The 19546-nt window shown below is 37.8% G+C and overlaps 1 protein-coding gene across 3 annotated transcripts in view; it reads right to left on the bottom strand.

Annotated features, from left to right (window-relative positions):
• MIA2 (MIA SH3 domain ER export factor 2) overlaps positions 1–16030 on the bottom strand; it is a 33622-nt gene extending 17592 nt beyond the window's left edge. The window contains exons 1-11 of one of the 3 annotated variants that reach the window (XM_082283757.1): positions 15441–16030; positions 13988–15119; positions 10491–10706; positions 10248–10348; positions 7162–7293; positions 4651–4672; positions 4445–4533; positions 3982–4053; positions 3164–3274; positions 2784–2855; positions 2267–2371 (exon numbers count right to left, since the gene is read on the bottom strand). In XM_082283757.1, coding sequence (XP_082139883.1) covers positions 2267–2371; positions 2784–2855; positions 3164–3274; positions 3982–4053; positions 4445–4533; positions 4651–4672; positions 7162–7293; positions 10248–10348; positions 10491–10706; positions 13988–15119; positions 15441–15557 — 2169 coding nt within the window. In that variant the 5' untranslated portion in view covers positions 15558–16030. Of the gene's footprint in view, positions 1–2266; positions 2372–2783; positions 2856–3163; positions 3275–3981; positions 4054–4444; positions 4534–4650; positions 4673–7161; positions 7294–8320; positions 8430–8784; positions 8950–10247; positions 10349–10490; positions 10707–13987; positions 15120–15440 lie in introns of those variants that run through there. The other 2 variants (XM_082283758.1, XM_082283759.1) reach the window with 2 other exon arrangements.
• Between the last annotated feature and the right edge of the window lie 3516 nt (positions 16031–19546).

Raw genomic sequence — 19546 nt, 5'->3', positions numbered from 1 at the left:
ATCAAAGGATGACTTTTAAGACTCCTCCTTCATGAAGCCAAAGAGAAAATAAATTTACATGACTTTATACACCTATAAGAATTACAATAAAGAGAAATAGCAAGGATTTGCAATGAGCTAAAGCAATATATATTTCTAATGTTCCTGAAGAAAACAAAACAAAACAAAAAACCAACAAAGCACAGAAGTTCATTAACTGTTCCCCCGTTCAACCTAAAAGGCCCAATCCTCTCTCTGACACATCATAAACCTGAAACAGCGCATCTCTTATGAAGTTTAAGCTATGATGTGCTAGAAGATTATGACCCATTTATGCAAATGGGCAGAGGAAGAAAGGACTCTAGTTTCTGTAAACAAATAACACCTTTGTTGCCTTTTGAGCATACATGAAATTCCATCTTTAAAAAAAAGTAAGAAAGAAACATAAAAGAAGGATATGGATATTCTGATACAGTAAACTAAGTCTCACACTTAGAAAGTACCTCAGAAATGAGAACACAAATAAGCAAGGCAGATGCTTTCTCTTCTTTACTTATCAGGTTGCAGCAACAAATAACATTAGGTTATTTATCTACTAAAAAGCACAGCAAACTACAAGATGCACAAATGTTCTCAAACTACTAAAAATTGCAACAAAGCTCAGTTAACAACAAAGGGTAGTAATTAATCCTAAATAATGTAGTTAAGGAACTACTTATACCCAGGTTTTACCTGGAAGAAATGCAAAAGAACTTTTTTTTTCCATCTAGGAACATGGCAATTAAACCCTGGGAATTGTTTTTACTTATTTTTTTCCATGGTTTTCCTTGACATAAAACAATTGCCTATGAAATATAGGGCAATTGCCAGCACTTAGTATTATCCTTCTCTAAGCACTACTTTTTTACTTTATCAAAAAGGAAGGAAAATGAAGATTTTTGTCACACACACACAAATAATTGGATTATTTCTGTTTGAACCCAAGAAATGACTACGGGGGGGAAGAAAATTCCTCTCTATTAAAACTTTGTGCATTGCTTCTCAAAATTTATTACATAAGAATACTGTCACATTTGAAACAAAGCACCAAGACCAGACCCTTCCTCCTCACAAAACCAAAGAGGATGTAGACATTAGACAAAAGAACACTCTTGAAAGAAAATAATTCTTGAGCAACTTCACCTCACAATGGTAACAGTCAAATCCACTGCTGCTCCACCCACAGCTCTCAATAAAATTGTCTTCCTTTTTTCAGTAATCACAAACATGGACTCCTTTTAGAATTAGGGAGAAAGATCAAGTTCTACTAACAGAGTTGTGCAGAACTGAAATATTCCTCCTGCAGAAAATTTTTTATTTCCAGTATCCCTTTTTTTTTTCCTGAACCACTAAGTTTGATATACACCATGTTTTGACAGAGAGGACTAAAGCAGATTCTTGTAAGACTGCTAAAAAGTAATAGGCCTGTACTTCCACTCCCACCACTACTCTTTCCCCTCTGCAAATATCTATCAGGTTATTCCTCAGGCAACAAGGAGATCATCAGTCAGTCAGGAAAATAAGCACATATCCATTAAAACCACAACAAACCACCTCAAACCCCAAAAATATTACACAGAACATTAAACGTTCAGAGAAAATATCTATTTGTTAGAAAAAAAAAATAGCTTCACTGTAAAGCTACCTACTGCACAGGACAACTATTGCATATGCTGAATATTTTAAAATAATCAGTTTTCTTTGTGATCTGGCTACAGCTCTGAGGAAAACAGACAACTAAAACTTGGGAAGTAACAGTCATTTCTGTTACTGTTACGTACCTGACTTTCAATTAATACATCTACAGTGGTACTAGAGTATGTTTTTTACCTGCCTTCTGAATACTCTGCAATTTCTCCATTTCTTTGGTTTTCTAGATCAAGTAAAAGAATTTTCTCTCTGCCTCTGTAGAGAATCCTAGCTGTGGAGTTGTTTGGATATTTCTGCTTTCCTCCAGGTCTCAGGAAAGTTCTTATTAGTCTTACATTACCACATGCTCTCCTTCCACTGAACTTTATTCATGATTCCCCACAAACTGTAACTACTGTATTTCTTTTAAAACAGGATTATCTTAGACGAAGTTACTCCAACGTAAAGTTGTTTTAAAAATGTCCTCTTCCTCATTCCATTTACTAAAACACATAAGAGGTATTAACAAACTTGTTGAGGATGAGCTCTTTGGAGAAATCGTATTTATTAGTACCATAGAAAAACACAGTATTTCTAAGGATAACTAGGAAGAGCCTACCTGTTTCTCACTTTCCTGGAGACGGCTGTTTTCATCTACTGCATCTTGAACGGATGTCTTGAGTCTCTCAGTATTAATCTGATACACTTTTAGGGTAGATTTGGCCTAAGTGAAACGAAAAAGTGTGTTGTTTAAACGGTATTGGTGAAGATAAGTGGGGTCATGATGGTATTACTGGACTTGTCTTAGGTTTTCTGGCTGTGCTACACAGCCACATTCTCACATTTTCTCTAAAATTTCAACAGTTTTTGCTGACTGTAGTTTTGCAATACTATGTAAGATTCTCGAGTAAGGAGAAGAAAAGACAAGGTAACTACTTCTCAATAAATGCCAGTCATTATATGAAATTAAAAGTTGCTCAATCAAGGCACACAAAAGTACAAAGCCTTGTAGTTTTTTGGTTTACACAGCATAGGATCTCTGCACCCTTGATGGAAAAAAAATTAAAACAGTAACTACATGGGGAATAGAGAAACTGCAAAGATTTGAAAACAGAAACTGTAAAAGTTAGACATACCTCATCAATTTGTGACTGGATAGATTTTTCTTCATTCTCTAAAGACTCCACTTTCTCCTGAATTTCAGCCACCTGAAAATCATTAGTTGTTATTATAGCTTCTTTCACATATTTGCCTGAAAATGTCTAGGCAATTAATAAAATTATTTTAATTTTCCAACCGAAAAAGTTCTACTGCTGAATCAGTAAAACCAGCTTTTCTTCTTTTGAGTATTTTCCTTTATAATTTTTCTAATGTTAAAGGGAAGACAAAATGGAAAATGTAGTTTTTATTTCAAAACACACAAAGAAAATAGTTTGTCTTCTTCACAGAGATTTTTTCCTGTGAGAATATTTTTTCAAATGAATGGAAACAAAGACAGGATTCTATTTATTCTTACCAAGGTGTCATTTTCTGACTGCTTAGATTTTTCTTCTTCCAGTTCTTTTTCTAGATTCTCTATTTCCTCATTGAGTTTCAAGTTTGACTTGTTCAGTTTTTCATGTATTTCCTAAATCAAGTTGGTTTGTGAGTTAATAAAACATCTGATACTAATTACATATTGAAGACAACAAGTACGTTTTAAATATGACAGCAAAGTATGTTTCACTCAAATATTCTACAGACTCTTGCATGTTAACAAAAGCTGTAAGAATTAGCTCTATAGGATCTGAGGTACAGAATGAAATAAATCTACTTGCCTTTTTTTTACATGAATTTTATAGAGCCTGTTAGGTATTTGATTCACTTATCCAGAAGTCTTTTACGAATGTATTCTCAGTTTGGGGGATATAAACAATGTAGTGTTAATCTTTCTTTAATCTGTGTACCTGTAGCCTATGAAAAGTATTTGAACTAGAGAAGATGTGAGAAAAAAAATACTTCATGCAGTACCCTCCTTCCTAGAAATGGGAACAATTTACTTCTTAAAATTAAGTGTTGTCCAATATGCCATTTGTTCTAGTATCACTCATTCTCAATGCAATTTTTAAAAAAGACTTAACATCTTAACATTAGCATCTTAATTTAAATGCTTTGATTTTATGTCATTTTCAGTAACCCAATTAAAACAAGTGAGTTGGGAGTTTTTTGGGTTTGTCTGACTTTTTTTTGCTGTTGTTTTTATTTGGTTTGTTTGGGTGTTTTTTAATATGGGCTGCATTTTCCTAAAATACTGCCTTATATTTTAGAAATAATAATTTCCATTTCTCTTTTTACCTCAAAAAAAGATGTGTCTGTTGATTCTTTCATAATGTTACCATCCTTCAGAGACAACTGTAAATCTTCAAACTGAAAAGGAATTACTTTATGTCAGAATATATGTAAATAATTGATTAAATACTAGTGTTAATTTGCGATGCTCTAGTCTGAAACACAGACATCACCTAAATATTCACAAATGCACCTTGCTGGAAATCAGGAAAGCCTTAGCCCTAACTAGATTATCCCAGTGACATAAACCAAAGAGAGACATTTTGAAGTTGCTTCCAGTGAAATACACTGTATTAATAGTTAAAGGCAGAACTTGCTAACACCTTGATTGCTCTTAAAGGCACTGACAGAAAAAAGCATTTGAAGAATCCCTTTAAAAGCTTTAAAACATCTTCTAGAAAAGTTAATACTTCGCTAGATTGAATCCATTTCTACGACACATCTGAAAGCAATAAATGAAGACCATTACCTCTTTTTTGCAGGTGCTGAGTTTTTCAAGAATTTTGCATTTTTCTTCAACTAGTTCAGCAATTTTATTGGCAAGCTGTTTTTCCCTTCCTAAAAAGTGAAAGACAAGCATATGTTGCATCATCCAAATAATTAAAGCTGAAAAAAGAAAGAATAAAGTCATACTCCAAAGAAATATGGAAAATGAAGCATCAAAAATAAGCTTACCTACATAAAGTCGACTTCTAACCTGAAAAGAAAGAGAATAAATACTGAAAATGTCTGATCAATTACTCTCACATACTATCTGAAAACTAATCTTTTAAGCTGTGATTTCTTGCCAAGTTTAACCATGGAACTTAAAAAAGGAATATAAGTACAGGCTGCTATTAAACAGAGGCAATCATATCTTCTGCTCTTACCCCCTCCATGTCTGCGTGTTTGCCCTGTCCTTCTTCCACTCTTATCAGACAAAAGAGGGGAAAGGAGATTAGTTTTCACCTGGATCACTTTAATAACACACCTCTGTATATTCATTACATAACCACAATTGCCTACGCAAAGTCATAGTGGACATGCACAGTCAGAAGAGTAGGAAAGGGAAGGGAGGGGGAAGCTCCACACACAAGCTCAGATTTCCCATTGGGAAAAATCTCCCACACAATATAACACACGATAGCTAAAGCTGCAGTAAGCAACTACCCGATGGGCATCCTGCAAGTACCAAGTGAGCAGCTGCCACGTGGGGTCTAGTGCCCTAGAATCAAAATCTAACAAACTGCAAGGCAAAATCTGTCAAAAATGGCCTGTAAGAGAGATGCAGAACTTGGCTGAACCCACAAAACTGTTACAACACAGCTCACTGAAACAACGTTTCTCTTAGGGCTGGACATGGGTCATGTGCCTAATGCAACAATGGGTCCCTCAGGTGTTCCCTGTTTCCTCCTCACTTAAAGCCAAGGAGACCAAATAACAAAAAAAGGGTAAGAAAGTCATAAGTATACTTTTATCCTATCATCCCCAAAACTAAACTCCATTACTTCTAAGTAACCATCAATTCTTCAAGAAGCAGTCAGTGCAGTTCTAAGTATGGATGACTGAAAAAGCTATCAATAACTTTTGTAATATTTCACGCCTTAAGTGACATGTGCAAGAGCAAAACAATACCAGATTAGCTGTTTGCATGATTTCAGTTCAAATGCTTTTTGTATCCTCTCTAGAGGGATGCCTCTAGAGAACAAAAGGTATGACTAAATTATAGTTACATTAACTTACACAAACACAGATCCCCTTACAGACAAGGTTAGTTGATGTTAAAACCCTAAAAATGCAGTTGCTCATATCTGAAAAACTAAACAGCTATGCAACCAATCTTCAAACATGAGTATCATTACACCTAGTACCAAAATCACACTGTCTGTATGAGAGGATGTGAAAAGAATACTGAATTACAGATACTGACCCCATTTCCTTAGCAGGGAAAGTACGGTAGGCAACCTTTAATAATCAGATCTTTACTTACTCACAAGAGAAGACAGGCATTATCTCAGAAATACAATCTGATTAGTGCCTTAAAAGGTTTCAGCACTGTAATTCTCAAAGTCATCAGATTAGTGCTTACAAAGAGCATGCAGTTAAATTGTTTCAGGGTTTCAGTGTTGCAGTAAACAGAATCCAGGCGTCACTGTCCAAACAGTTTTAAAATGCCTCTCTTGACAGGAAACCATGTGGATTGCTTTTGCTTACAATTACCTGGAAAGACCCAAGCTGCTCTGGCTATGGCTAGGCTAGTCACAGAGGTATCAATACACACAGCAATACATACACCCTAGACATCTGTCTCCTGTGAAAATAATTTAAGGGCTTACTTTGAAAGTCCGGTGTAGAAATTAAAAACAAAAAAGGAAGCCTTACTACAGCGAGTTTCACTGCATTTCCTCTTACAACAGTCACTCACTACATGTCCAAACACTTATTATCTTGACAAAACAGACTTTTCAATTTCTCTTTTAGAGGAATTCTAAATTCAATCACAATAGATTTAAAACTTGGAAGCATTATATATCTTGAACAGGAAGGATAACAACTTCAATGCAAACTATTAACGCACTCTACATATCTGCAAGTAACTTGAACACTTCCTGTGATGGTTTTTTCTGCGATAGAGTTAATTTTCTTCATAGTAGCTGGTACGGGGCTTTATTTTGGATTTGTGCTGAAAAGCACTGATAACACTTGGATGTTTTAGTTATTGGTGAGCAGCGTTCACACAGAGTCAAGACCTCTTCTGCTTCCTGCCCCACCTCACCCACAAGGAGGCTTCGGATTCACAAGAAGCTGGAAGGGGACACAGGACAGCTGACCTCGACTGACCAGAGGGATAACCCACACCATGTGACATCATGCTCAGGACATAAATGTGAGGGGAAGGAGGAGGAGGGGGCGGTGTTTGGAGTGATGGAGTTTGTCTTCCCAAGTAATTGCGACATGTAATGGAGCCCTGCTTTCCTGGAGACAGCTGAACACCTGCCTGCCCATGGGAAGTCGTGAATCAATTCCCTGTTTTGGTTTGTTGCATGCACAGCTTTTGCTTTCCCTATTAAACTGTCTTCATCTCAACCCACCAGTTTTCTAGCTTTTAGTCCTCTGATTCTCTCCCTCATTCCAACGTGAGAGAGGGAGCGAGAGAGTGGCTGTGTGGTGCTCAGTTGCTGTCCGGGGTTAAACCAAAACACTTACTGATTGGTAACTTCTGTACAGGAACAAGAAAATTGTCAAGGCTCCAACAATGCCACCACAAATCACTATTTCCCATGGGAAACCATACAGATCAGGGCCAGGTCTCATATCTTCAGGCAATGAAGCCACAGCCTGAAAAGTAAAGTAAAAAGCTTCAGCTAAAGGAAAAGAGGTTAATATTTTCAACAGAAACAGACGTTACATGTTGACATAGTTTACTTCCAATAAGTAAACTATGTATATCTATTTTATAGATATATATAAACTTGTATATCTATTTTTTTTCCAAAATTCTGAGAAAAATGGTTAACAGAAGCATTTGATTTTTAAATGATAGATTTACCAAGTGAAGGAAAAAAAAGAAGAAAGAAGTTCCAACAAGATATGAAGATCAACAGATAAAGCTCTGAAACCTTCTCTTTCCGAGTCTACCAATAATTACAGAATCATAGAATGATTTGGGTTGAAAGGGACCTAAAAGATCATCTAGTCTCAATCCCTCTGCCATTGGCAAGAACACTTTCCACTGGACCTATTTCCTCAAAGCCATCCAGCCTGCCCTTGAACACTTCCAGGGATGGGGCATCCACAGCTTCTCTGGACAACTTGTTCCAGTGCCTCCTCACCCCTATAGTAAACAATTTAATTCTCTTATCTAATCTAAACTTAGCCTCTTCCAGTTTAAAGTCATTCTCCCTTATCCTATCTCTACATGCCCTTGTAAAAAGTGCCTCTCCAGCCTTTTTGTAGGCCCCTTTAGGTACGGAGAACTTACTATGGAAAATTCTCCTCTGAGTAGTCTACCCAGTTCACTGCTGGAAGAACCAATAGCAGTATTTCTTGATTGTTTGGTAGAAATACCTGTTCAACCAACCTCATGCTAAAATAACATACTGAACGCACCGGTGATTTAACACATTTTAAACACTTCGATACAATCACATCTCATTTGTAAACGGATCTGTCTATTTGCTCAAAGATACGACATGCTCAATGCAGCTCAAATTTACTACATGTGACCCGTGCTTAAAAACAGGCTACTGTGCAGTTAAGTCTTAATTTCGATTTCTCCCCTGCCCAAGCCTCTCGACAGCAGCGCTACACAAGACCCCGGCCCTCGCGGGGGCTGCGCCGAGCCCCGCGTCACTCCCTCACTCACGCAGCGCAGCCCTTCCCAGGCCAGCCCGCAGTAGCGCCGGGCGCTGTCCCGCAGCCCCGGCCACAGCCCGGCCGTGCCGCCGCCGCCGCCGGGCCCCCCGCGCCCACCCGCCGCCATCTTCCCGCGGGCGGCGCGCGCCCCTTCCGGCCCGCCGCCTGACAACCGGCCCGTACCACTGCCCGCGCGGGGGGCGAGGGAAGAACCACTGCTGCCGCGGGTAACGGGGGGGCGCGCGGCACAGGTGGGAGCCGCCGGGGCCGGCTCTCGCCGCCCGCCCAGCGCGGTTCCCTGGCGGCTCCCGGCCCGTGCGGCAGAGCCGCCCCTGGGCAGGGGGACCGCAGGCGGGAAGGACCGACAGCTCCCCTCGGCGTGCGCCCACCGTCCCGTCCCCGTCCTCCGGCACCGACGTGGCCCCGCGGAACCCGCTCCTGTTCCTCCCCAAAGTTACGCTCAGAGAAACTCACCTCCCGTGCGGCGCCGGCCGCCTCCATGTGCGCCCGGGCGGCAGCGGGTGGCACAGAAATAAAACTCCCCAGCAAGGCCTGGCTCCCGGCGGGCCGCCCGCCACGCGTGTCCCGGCCCGGGCGGCGGGGCCGGCGGTGCCCGGCGGGGCGGGGAGGGGAGGGCCGGGCCGCAGGTGGGTCCCGGTGCGAGCCCGGCTGCGCAGGGCTGGGCGGGCCGGAGCGCTGCCAAGTGCCTGTGCTAAAAATGGTCCTGCCGGGCCGCCGATCCCGATGTAAGGGCAGATGCAATGCCACACAGCAAAGGATTCTTCCTCTTCTCATTCACTAAGATTAACTCTAATTTTGTTTGGTTTCAGTTTTGTTATTTAACTATTTTTTTATTAATATTTAATTTTTTTTTTTTTTTTTAAATTAACGTGTGCTAACAACTTTCACAACGCAAGGTGAGTGGCTTGCCTGCAAAGCACCTAAGGGACCGGCATAGCTAGAAGGCGGAAGTGCCATTTTTAGCTTTTTTAGCTGTATCAAACAGTGCAAGAACGAGTTTGGCCGTAGCAGTGAACTATCAGTGAGTTGTAATCCAGTCTGGGTCACGAGGGACAAAGCCCTTCAGTTTTCATTGTCCTAGACTACCATTTAACCATATTCTATATATGTACATGGAAATTAGCAACAAATTTATGCGGTTCGTAAACTTCAATTACCCAATCTAAACAAAATTCAGCCAAAGCACCGAAGTGAAGTTTACCATATGGCACTTTACCTGCTACTACTGTTTTATTTGGAGGAGACAGTGCAACAACATCTACCTTTTCTTGCGTTGCTCTGGCAGCGCTGTTTCTTGTGCAGTTGTGCCCCTTAAGGTTCACCTTTACTCTGCACTACGTTTTGATGTTTAAGACACCCTCATAGCAATAATAAGCCCATTTTCTATTTTATACATTTGCTTACAAAAGTATTTTTAAGGCAGTTATGAACTAGGGGAAGATTTGTGAATCAAAGCTTTGAAAATACTCTTTAAAAACAATGGAAGTATTCTGGTTATTTTACTCATCATAACCCAAGTTCTTTAAGTCCAAGCAAATTTAATGAGCACTGTTCTGAGAACTAAAGGGAGCTATTAGTTTCACTCAGAAAACCACAAAGAAACAAAACCAAACAAAAATTTTAAAATGCCACTCAGGTGTTTCCTGGCTGTTAAAAAAAGCCCACAAAACAAAACCCCAAATCCTCACACCCTAAGTTCATCAGATTCTGTACTGCAAAGAGGCAGATGAAGAGCAGCTGACCTGACATTTTCTTGTGCTGTCTCATTTGGCATTAGATTACCCTGGAAGCAAGAACTGCAGAGGGTTTATTTAAGAGGTTGGGGGGTTTTTTTAGGAGTTTCATTGCAGAACATAACTTGTAGCTAGCTTAAATTTGCACTGATGTTAATGTTATATCACAGAAAGAATTCTTACCGTTTTGATGATAATCATCACTGCTGACGATGCAGATTTTATTGTTTCTCTGATCTCAAGTGCATTCAAGCACAGAAGTATCTGATATATCCAGCCTCCTTCTGGTTTGATCATAAGGAATAAAACAAGTCTTACATTACTATTGTCAACTTCATATAATTCCAACTGGTTTTGTTGTTTTTGGGGTTTTTTTTTTAAGATTGAAAATTTATTTTCCTTAAAATTAAGAAACTAAGCACTTACCATTACTTGGAACATAGTTCTGGATGGCATCAGAGAAAGACTTTTTGACATCAGCTTCAGAGTCAGCTACTGAACTGTCCACTTTTATTTCAGAATTTACTGAAGTTATGGCTGTTGCTTTTGAATCTTGATCACTGTCACGTCCACTGTCTACAGCTACATTCATTTCATGTTCCTTCTCTGGTGTTTCTTCTAGTAGCTTTCTTCTGCCTACTCCTGCACATAATTGTGAAGGGAAATTATGGTAATTTTTAGAGGATTCAACTTACTCCTGTAAGATATTAACCTCTACAGAGATTTTAATTTTTTAATTTTTATTTTCCTCAAAGCCAAACACTAGAGTATCACATTAGAGTAAATGTGCTACAGATTTATGATTTAAGAAACACTATACAAATAATGATGTCAGAATTTGAAGGATAGCGCTTTAAGCAAAACTTGTGTTGTAGTAAAGTAGTTAAAAATCAGCGTTCAGGAAAAAATATGTTTGGTTTTGATAGTCTACAGATTCCCTGGTCAGGGAGATCTCTTTCTTATATCCAAATACAATTGGGGTAAGCTTTAGAGAGAGAACAGTTAAAATGCCATGTAGGATTAAAGATTAACAAATTCCCACAAGATATCAAGTTTCACTGCAAAATACAAGAAACCACAGGCATGTTCATGCAGAAGTATGACTGAAGGCACCTGGCTGCCCCAGTTTTAGTGACTTGGAGTAAATTGCCTGGAGCCAATAAAATACTGCTTTCAAAAAAAACCCACACTGTGCTTACCCACAAGGAAAAAAAAATTACAAATTGTTTAATTTAATTATATGCTTCAAGACAGTACTGGCCAAAGATACACATCACAAATAGTCCAGTGGTCCAAATTCAAGACAAGTAATTTGCTCTTAAACTGTTACCATTGTATTAACTTGTATTATCGGATCCTCGAAATATCATAAATCAGTCATTAACTGGTACGAGTTAGGCTCACTACATCTTCATTTTAAATCACCAGGAGGAGACAGTGTTGTATCTGTTGTATTTTTTTTCTGCAAACAAAGGATATTTTGTTCTTGCTAAATCTCTGTTTGTGAAACATTGCTCTAGTAACTTTAGCTGCAGTTTGGGCAGCACACTTAATTGTTATAGCAGACAAAAGCTCTGGCAGCTCTAGAAGAACATTTCTTTTTTCTGTATATTTTCCCTGCTCAGTGTCCAAACTGTGCCCCTTTTGTGCAGATACAATGACCTGTTGCCTCCACACAGCATTATCTTTAGTTGAGTAAGCTGTGATTTCATGATGAATCTTTTCAAATGGCTCGTGCTGCTGCAGCAGTTTGCTGGCATCACAGAGATGCTCTAAGGGTTGCTTAATATCTTGTTTTAATTGAAATAAAATTGTTGAAATGCAATTAATGGGTTTGGTAAATCTGTTTATCATACAATATTTGCCTGGTTTTTCTTTTTTCTGCACCTTCTCTATATTTAGTAGTATCTTAAATTGTTCGGATTCTTTTCCTTTTAATTTCCTCTCATTCTTCTGTGCAGTATTCAAGTGTACTAGTCCTAATGTTACTTCAATTTTCCTTTGGGTTTTTTTGACCAAACATATATGCTTAGGCTTTTTTTTACAGGCTTAATTGTTAGTTTTACTAAATATATTTGCAAAGGACCATGATGGTCTGGTAAAAATACTACTGAAACCCTTTTTGTTAGAGTATAATTGCTATTATTTGTATTTCTGGATTTTGACTCTTATTTTCAGAATCTTTCTTTTTTTTTCTTCTCCTAGATAATTTTAGTAGCAGCATTTTTTTTGTTCAGCATTATTCATCCTTTCAGTTACAACAGTATCTTCTTTTTCAACATCTACTCTATCAGCCAGGTTTCTGAGCAATCCCAGGTTGCCAGGATTTAATTAATCAACTTTTTAAAATAGAAGTCTGGCTTTTTAGTTAGATGGCTTTAGGAGACACTGTCTTTTTTTCTCTCTTTAAAAATATCTTCTATTTTAGAGGGCTCCCAGGGTAAAAGTTTACTCTTGGTCAGACTAATATCACATGACTCTTGCTTTTATTCTCAAGAAATTTTCTTTATAAATACTTCTTTGAACTTGGATTCATCTGAAGACTGGTATTACTTAGTCTTTTGAAGTAGTGTTTGATGATGCCTTTCAAAACTCAGATTCATTTTCTATGCTTTTGTATCTTGCACTGTCATGGTGGTTTGAATTGATAGGCCGAAATCTGAGGATGCAGATTTGTATTTTGTTTTACTGTATCACAGGTGATTTTTATATTTCTTTCTGAGATCTAGATTAAGACTGTCCATTCTCTGGTACCAGAAGCTGATGCTGGGAACTTGAATCTTCCCTTGTTAGTTCTCCTCCACCTTCCTGGTGATGCATATTTATAGGAATTCGTTCAGTTTGTTGCTCCTCTCTGACAAGCTATAAGCAAGAGCATCAAGAGTTATCCAATCTTCTACTTGTTTGGTAGATTTTGTTGGAGTTTTTTTCTCCTCTGCCCTATTTGTTTCTTTGCACTGCCAGCTGACAAGGAAAGATCATTCTTTTTGGAGGTATTTGCATTACTATTACCTGATATGTTATGTTTAACCTTCTGATTTGAAGTGCCTTCAGTTTCTTTTCCCTGTGGTATTTTATCAAGGCTTACCAAGGCTTTTTTTTATTATGGAAGCTTAGTTCTTCTCAGCTAGCAGTTTTTACCTTCCATTCTGTGTTGCAGTGGGGATACTGCAACATGCATATATATTTCCTTTCCACGGGACTCCTGGTTTGATATATGCAGCCCCTCTCCCAGGGCTACACGGCAGGGGAGGAGACCCCAACAATTCTGAAACTCCGTATGTCTTCCAAATGGCCAGTTTCTTTGGAAATTTGATACCTATTAAACTGAGGCCATTGGATGAGGAATGAGGAGAGAAAGGTTGGTCTGGAGTCAGTTCTTGGGACTCCCCAGATTTCTGATGATCATTAAAAATATCCTGACTGAAATATCTGATGCTATTTTCATAAAAACCCTGTGGGACATTTTTATTCTCTGATTTCTGAATTTCATCTTTTACATTACTATCCATTTTGAAATGGCTTTTAGATGCTGAATTTTTTTCTGCATCACAACCTTTGACTAGTTTGTCTTTCTCGGGTGTTTCCAGACTAAGACTCGGTTCACTGTCACACGAGGTCTTCTTGATGCCCAGACGATTATGTGCAGTTCCTGGTAGTTCCCCATAACTCTGCACTTGCCCTTCTTTGGCTGTTGAACTCTGAAGCTTCAGTATGTCCGCAGAATGACTAAAAGAGAGGCAATGGCTCTGTTCCTCAGATATGTCAGGCTTTCTTCCTGTATTTCTTATGTCTGAGGGATCACAATTCAGAGTTGGGTTATGAGAAGAATAAATTTGATGCAATTGATTCATGTCCCTGTTGATTATCATGTTTGTCCATATTATAATTAATAAAATGATTATAGATATTTGTATACCAACCTGATTGGCCATGTCTTCTTTCTGACTCCTGATTTTTCTTTTCAGCTTCAGTGTTTTTCAGCACTTGGCTTTCTGATACCAAGTCTTCTTCTGAACTGTAAGGGTCAATTGGTTTATCTTTGTCACATGTTAATATATCAAAAGGTGATTCTGTGCTACTTGAGGTGTTTTTGGTGTCATTAAGAGTATGTACACTTGCTGGTATCTCCCCAGGACTTGGCCTGTTACTGTTTGAATCTGTTATTTGTGCATAATTCTCTTCATCTGTCGCTGCCTTAACTGTTTCCTTTGATTCTTTGTCCATATGTAATTCTTTCTGGTCTAAAGTCTGCTCTTCCTCATACTTATTTGCTTGATCCGTTGTTTGTCTGCTCCTCTGGTCCTCTGTAGCAATTGTAGCTTCCTCAGCATGGACAAAATTAAGAACATTACTTAAACCCAAATTAAACCAGTTTGATTCGGATTCTTGGCTTTCGCTCTTTTCTTCTTCTGGCAATACCTCAGTGACTGTTGTTTCCTGTTCAGTATTAGAATGCTCAGGCACACCAGGAACTTTATGGATTTGTGGATCATTTTTTTCTGATACCAAATCAACATCTTCTTTCTCTTCACTGTAATACAGAAAGTTTGTCAGTCCACCTTGAAACCAACCAGATGCAGGGGGTTCTTGTTCCTCCTTATCATTTGACTCCTGTAAATAATTTTCAGCTGTTACCTCTATTTTTCTGCCTTGGTATTTATTTTCTTCTGCAGATGCAGTAATGACTTTTAAGGGCTCTTCATAATTTTCACTTTCTGTGGTAAACCATCCTGAAATCCAACTGGACTGAGTTTGAGCAGGTTCTAGTGGGAGACTGTTTTGCATTTGTGGCTCTTCAGTATCGTCTTTTCTAACCAACTTTCTGTTTACAGATTCTTGAGTGTGAGATTCCTCTGAGTCATTTTCAGAAACTGATTCAGTTCTTTCTTCACTTTGTATGGAGTCTCTTGTATGTTTTAAGAGTTCATTTTCATGCAGCTTTGGTTCTGCATCAGACAATGAATATTCACTTTCTTTGTTGTAATCATATAATGTGTTGTCTTCATTTTCAAAAGTGTACTTATCTTCATGAAGACAAAGGAAATCCGTTTCCTAGAAGAATAATATTAACTTTTAAAATGTTCTAGTGTGTAATTTTCTATATCACCGTGTCCCGCAGCAATATATATTGTCATTCTCTCTGTTATAACTTTACACAAAGAATGGTATTTAATTATATTATTCCTAAAGGTTCTGTATCTTTAATTATATAGAAATTACTTTAGAGGAGAATAAACACGCAAATGGAACAATAATAAAAACACATTTTGAATTATCTGAAATAAAATATTCATCGACAGCTGAATTTCTAACTGGCTATTAGATTTTTGATTGCTGTAAACTACATTGGAAAATCTGGTGATGTTGGTTTACCTTAGTAAGCACTTCAACTTCTTCTCCAATTAAAACTTCCTCAACCTTCACAGCATCTCTTGGGAAATATCCAAAATCCTTTCCTTTCTGTAAAAAATAAAAAACGAATAAGAGCATTTAAACTTCAGGGGTATATATATTAGGTACTTGCATATGTGCTGGAAAATTATGGATTAACAATAAATTTATAGAACTGCCCCCTATCTTCTTCATTCTGTTTTGTCAAAAGATTGGTTTGTTTTTCCTTCACAGAAGTGTTGCACTTGCCATTTGAGAAAGCAAGGGGAAGTATATTACTCCATACTATTATTTTCTGTATTATTTCTATGAACATGTGTTTGTGCAGAACCAAGGCAGTAGCCTTAAAACTGCTTCAGCTGAAGATAGTGCTGTGTGCACTGATGGTCACAGCCAGTTCCTTCTAAAATTGGCTGCAAATTTCCTATTGCCTCAAATGGGAAAAAAGTCATGCCTTAATAACTGTTGACCCATAGTAAGTTACGAGGAAAGTAATATATGAAATTCAGATCTGAGGCCAGCAGCAGCTCAAGAGAAAATGACAATGAAGATGGCAACACTACAGAAAATAAGTTAATCATAGTGTCCAAAAGAATCAAGTCCCTCTGGCCAAGAAACCACTGCTGGCTTTACATCAAACCATTGCAGAGAGCCTTTAATGGAGGGATGCTTCTTGGAAAGCAAGGAATAGTGAGGTACCTGCAAAGATACTCCTGGATGAAAGAAAGGAAGACAGAATTTCACTGTTAAACAATAAATGTGACAGTTTATTTGCAGAAAAAAAAACCAACCCAAAAATTTACTAATATCTTGTGGTTTTGAAGCACTTACACAGTTTTACTAGCAGTAAAACTTCATTTGGATCAATGCATCCATTCCTTCTTAAATGACTGTTCTAACTTCATTGACACTTGTTCCAAGTCATTAAATATGCATGATACCTTCTCTGGGAGCTTTTCTTAAGCACTGAATTGTGAAGTCAAGTCCCAGTACTGGATGTCTTACCCACAGACCTGTAGGTAGGAACCTGACCTGATAGACCTGAGTGTTTTCAAGGGAACCAGATGAAATTATTACAGTCAAATGATAAGATGAAGGAAACAGAAAACTTGTATTCTGATCTTGACTTTGTTTCTCTATGAGTGATCTTTGCCAAGATTTGATTTTCTTTTTCTCTATAAAGGTAGTAACAATAACCCATCTCCCAAATACTGTATTGATCCATGACTGGTTAATATCCCAAAAGAGATAGAAGACCCTTAGAAGCAAGTAGACTGCAGTTGTTATGCTATTATTATATCTCAAATATTTATGGGGAAAGTTTTTCAGATTGAAGTACTTACACTTCCTGTCCACAAGTTTTCATTTTTCCTTGAAAGTTTGGAGTATACCATGATCTCCTCCCCTGTTTTGAAGTTAAGATACCGGCAGTCAGGTCCTAAGTAGTCTGTAGTGGCTTGAACTCGGCTCATTGCCTCTGGAATAATAAGTGGAAAGAAGTAAACAAATACAGCATCCATTTTGTCTGAAGTCAGTTACTGAAGAAATCTGATATATATCAAATACGGATGTATTAGCAAACATTTTAATGTATGTACTTTGTTATGATACTTATCCATTTCTATCATCAAGTGGAAATCAACTAATGCAAAAAGCAGCCCTATCTTGCTTTCTTTCCTATGTACTGCAGACATCAAGGGGAAAAGCTCTTGTCCTATATGGACATTTTCCAGTGCTTGGCTTCCACTAGCCAAGGTTTTAATGCTTAAGTGTGTATGCAGGATTAGCAAATTCAATTACTAAAGTCAGACCTAAACAGCTAAAAAGTATTTCCCAAGCATATTTATAATTTTATATTTTAGAAATTCTAAGTTAAATCTAGTATATATTTCAGGGATTTTGTTCTGTATTTTGACTACATTTCTCTTATGACTAAAATAAATTTAAATTTAAGCAATATAAACCTTAAACCTGTTGTTAAAATGAAAGCTTCCAATTCAGTTTGAATTATTTAAGTCTTCTTTGTCTCCAAAGTTTTCTTTTTCCCCACAGAAACCACTACTGATATGCTCTGGTCAGTTTGGAGCCCATTTCTCATGCTGTTCACAAAGATAGACATCTCTGAACACCCAGAACCTACTGGAGTTGTTATGGCTCCACAAGAAAATAGAAATCCATCAGCAGAGAAAATCTAAGGTCTCTTCCACTTCAGGAGAAGCTATTCACATTGAAAATATAACACTTAAGTCTGCCAAACCAATGGAAACAGCTTAGAAACTGCTTCAAGTATGATTATGACAGGTTTCACAACGGTAATCGGTGGATAATAAATGGAACATTATTTGCCCACTTGTGATTCAGGGGCTCTGCCTCCTGCAGAGTTATTTACTCTTTGAGAACTACATAATTAGTTACAGCACACACTTCACGTTAAAGAAGAAAAAATAAGTAAAGAGGAAATACTAACAGAGTGTTTTGTAAGAAGGATTACAAAAACCATCGCAAACCAGTTTACTTACAGTAGAAAAAAACAGAGTTCTGCAGAATGGGCTAGATTGTACTATAAACAGATGATAAAGAGTGTTCTTTCTCAGTTTATAACCTATCATTTTTATTTTATTTATATTTTCTTTTATTTCATACCTGTAAAGAATGAGTTAAAAATACTTTAAATCTGTTTTCTACTTGGGGACACCTGAGAAAAACTAGCTATTCAAAAGTATTTTTACTGAACTTTGATCTGTATATTCTTACACAACAATCCAGCAAGTATTTTTTTTTCTCTTTTTGTTTTAAAAGTTTAAGCCTATTGCTCATAAATTTAGTATATTAACAACAAACATTTGCTATGGCTACTCATTTTAAGTCTGTTTCATTGATAATTTGAGATTATGATTCCTAATAGCTGCATATACACCACAGACTCCCTTTGAAAAAACCAAATTTTTACTTACTCTCACATTCTGGATCACCACACTTCTTCCATTCTGAAAGTACCTTTGTACTCTGCACACTTGCTGAAAATGAAATTACTAACAACAGAATTCTCTGATCCAAGATCCTTGACATCTTAGAGTAAATCCGGACTGCACTGAAACTGTGGAAACCACATTGATGTGTGGTTAGCAAGAATATTCTACATTTTTCTTAGCCTAACAAAACATTGCAAGTAAACTTTCAATCCTATTTTCCTTCTCTGATCTGCTTAAACAGAAGTACACTATGCTAACCTGCTAACAATCTGCAGAGTCAGCTGTCCTGATTGTACACATGCATTAATAATTAACCATGTTCAGATAGCTAGGCTGATGTTTTGGATACAAAGGAAGTAGTTCTGGTCAAATCCAAATCTAGCCTCTATCCGATTCTTCTGTACTGAGTTTGCAGAAGACTGTGCCTGGGAAAATTCAACAGGAGTTGTATTAGGATTATTTCTAGATTATGAATGCATTTTTAATGTACCTCTTTCATCTGATTTTAAGGTGGTGTAGGGTGATGGCCAAGAAGCCTGGCAAGGTCTAAGACAGCCTACTGTCTACAGCCTGTACCACATTCCTTGTACACTATCTTTGCAGATTGAGTTCTGCATAGTTGATGTCAAGAAAGGATGAGTGGGCTGAAGAAGGAGGCCCTGTGGAGATAGGATAGTCCTGTTTTGGCTCTGAAGGACTGAACAGAACAAAACAAAGTCATATAACTAGAACTTTGAAGGACACCATGGCCAAAAAAGTAACTTTTGCCTGAATAAGGGTTTAAATATTTAAATATTAATGCACAAACCCTGAGAATGCTAATAAGATTAATGAAGCACATGCTACCACATACATGACTATATTACTTATCCTCCACTTAAGATTATACTACATGTAAAGAAGGAGGAGGAGAATAAGATTGAGCTGTATATAAGCCAGGTAGAATTTTCATGTACTTAGCAAAACACCCAAAATGGTCTTGGAGTCAGTTGGTGGGTTACTCTCCTCTCTTCACAAGCAGGGATGCCTGCTTGGTGAGCTTCTGCATGGGATTATTATTATTATCCAGGCTGACACAATATTATTGTTATTGTTAGAGCTCTGTCACATCTAGTG

This window comes from Coloeus monedula (assembly GCF_965178545.1).
Source record: "Coloeus monedula genome assembly, chromosome: 6".
Lineage (NCBI taxonomy): Eukaryota > Metazoa > Chordata > Aves > Passeriformes > Corvidae > Coloeus > Coloeus monedula.
This window is presented reverse-complemented; position numbering and strand designations above follow the sequence as displayed.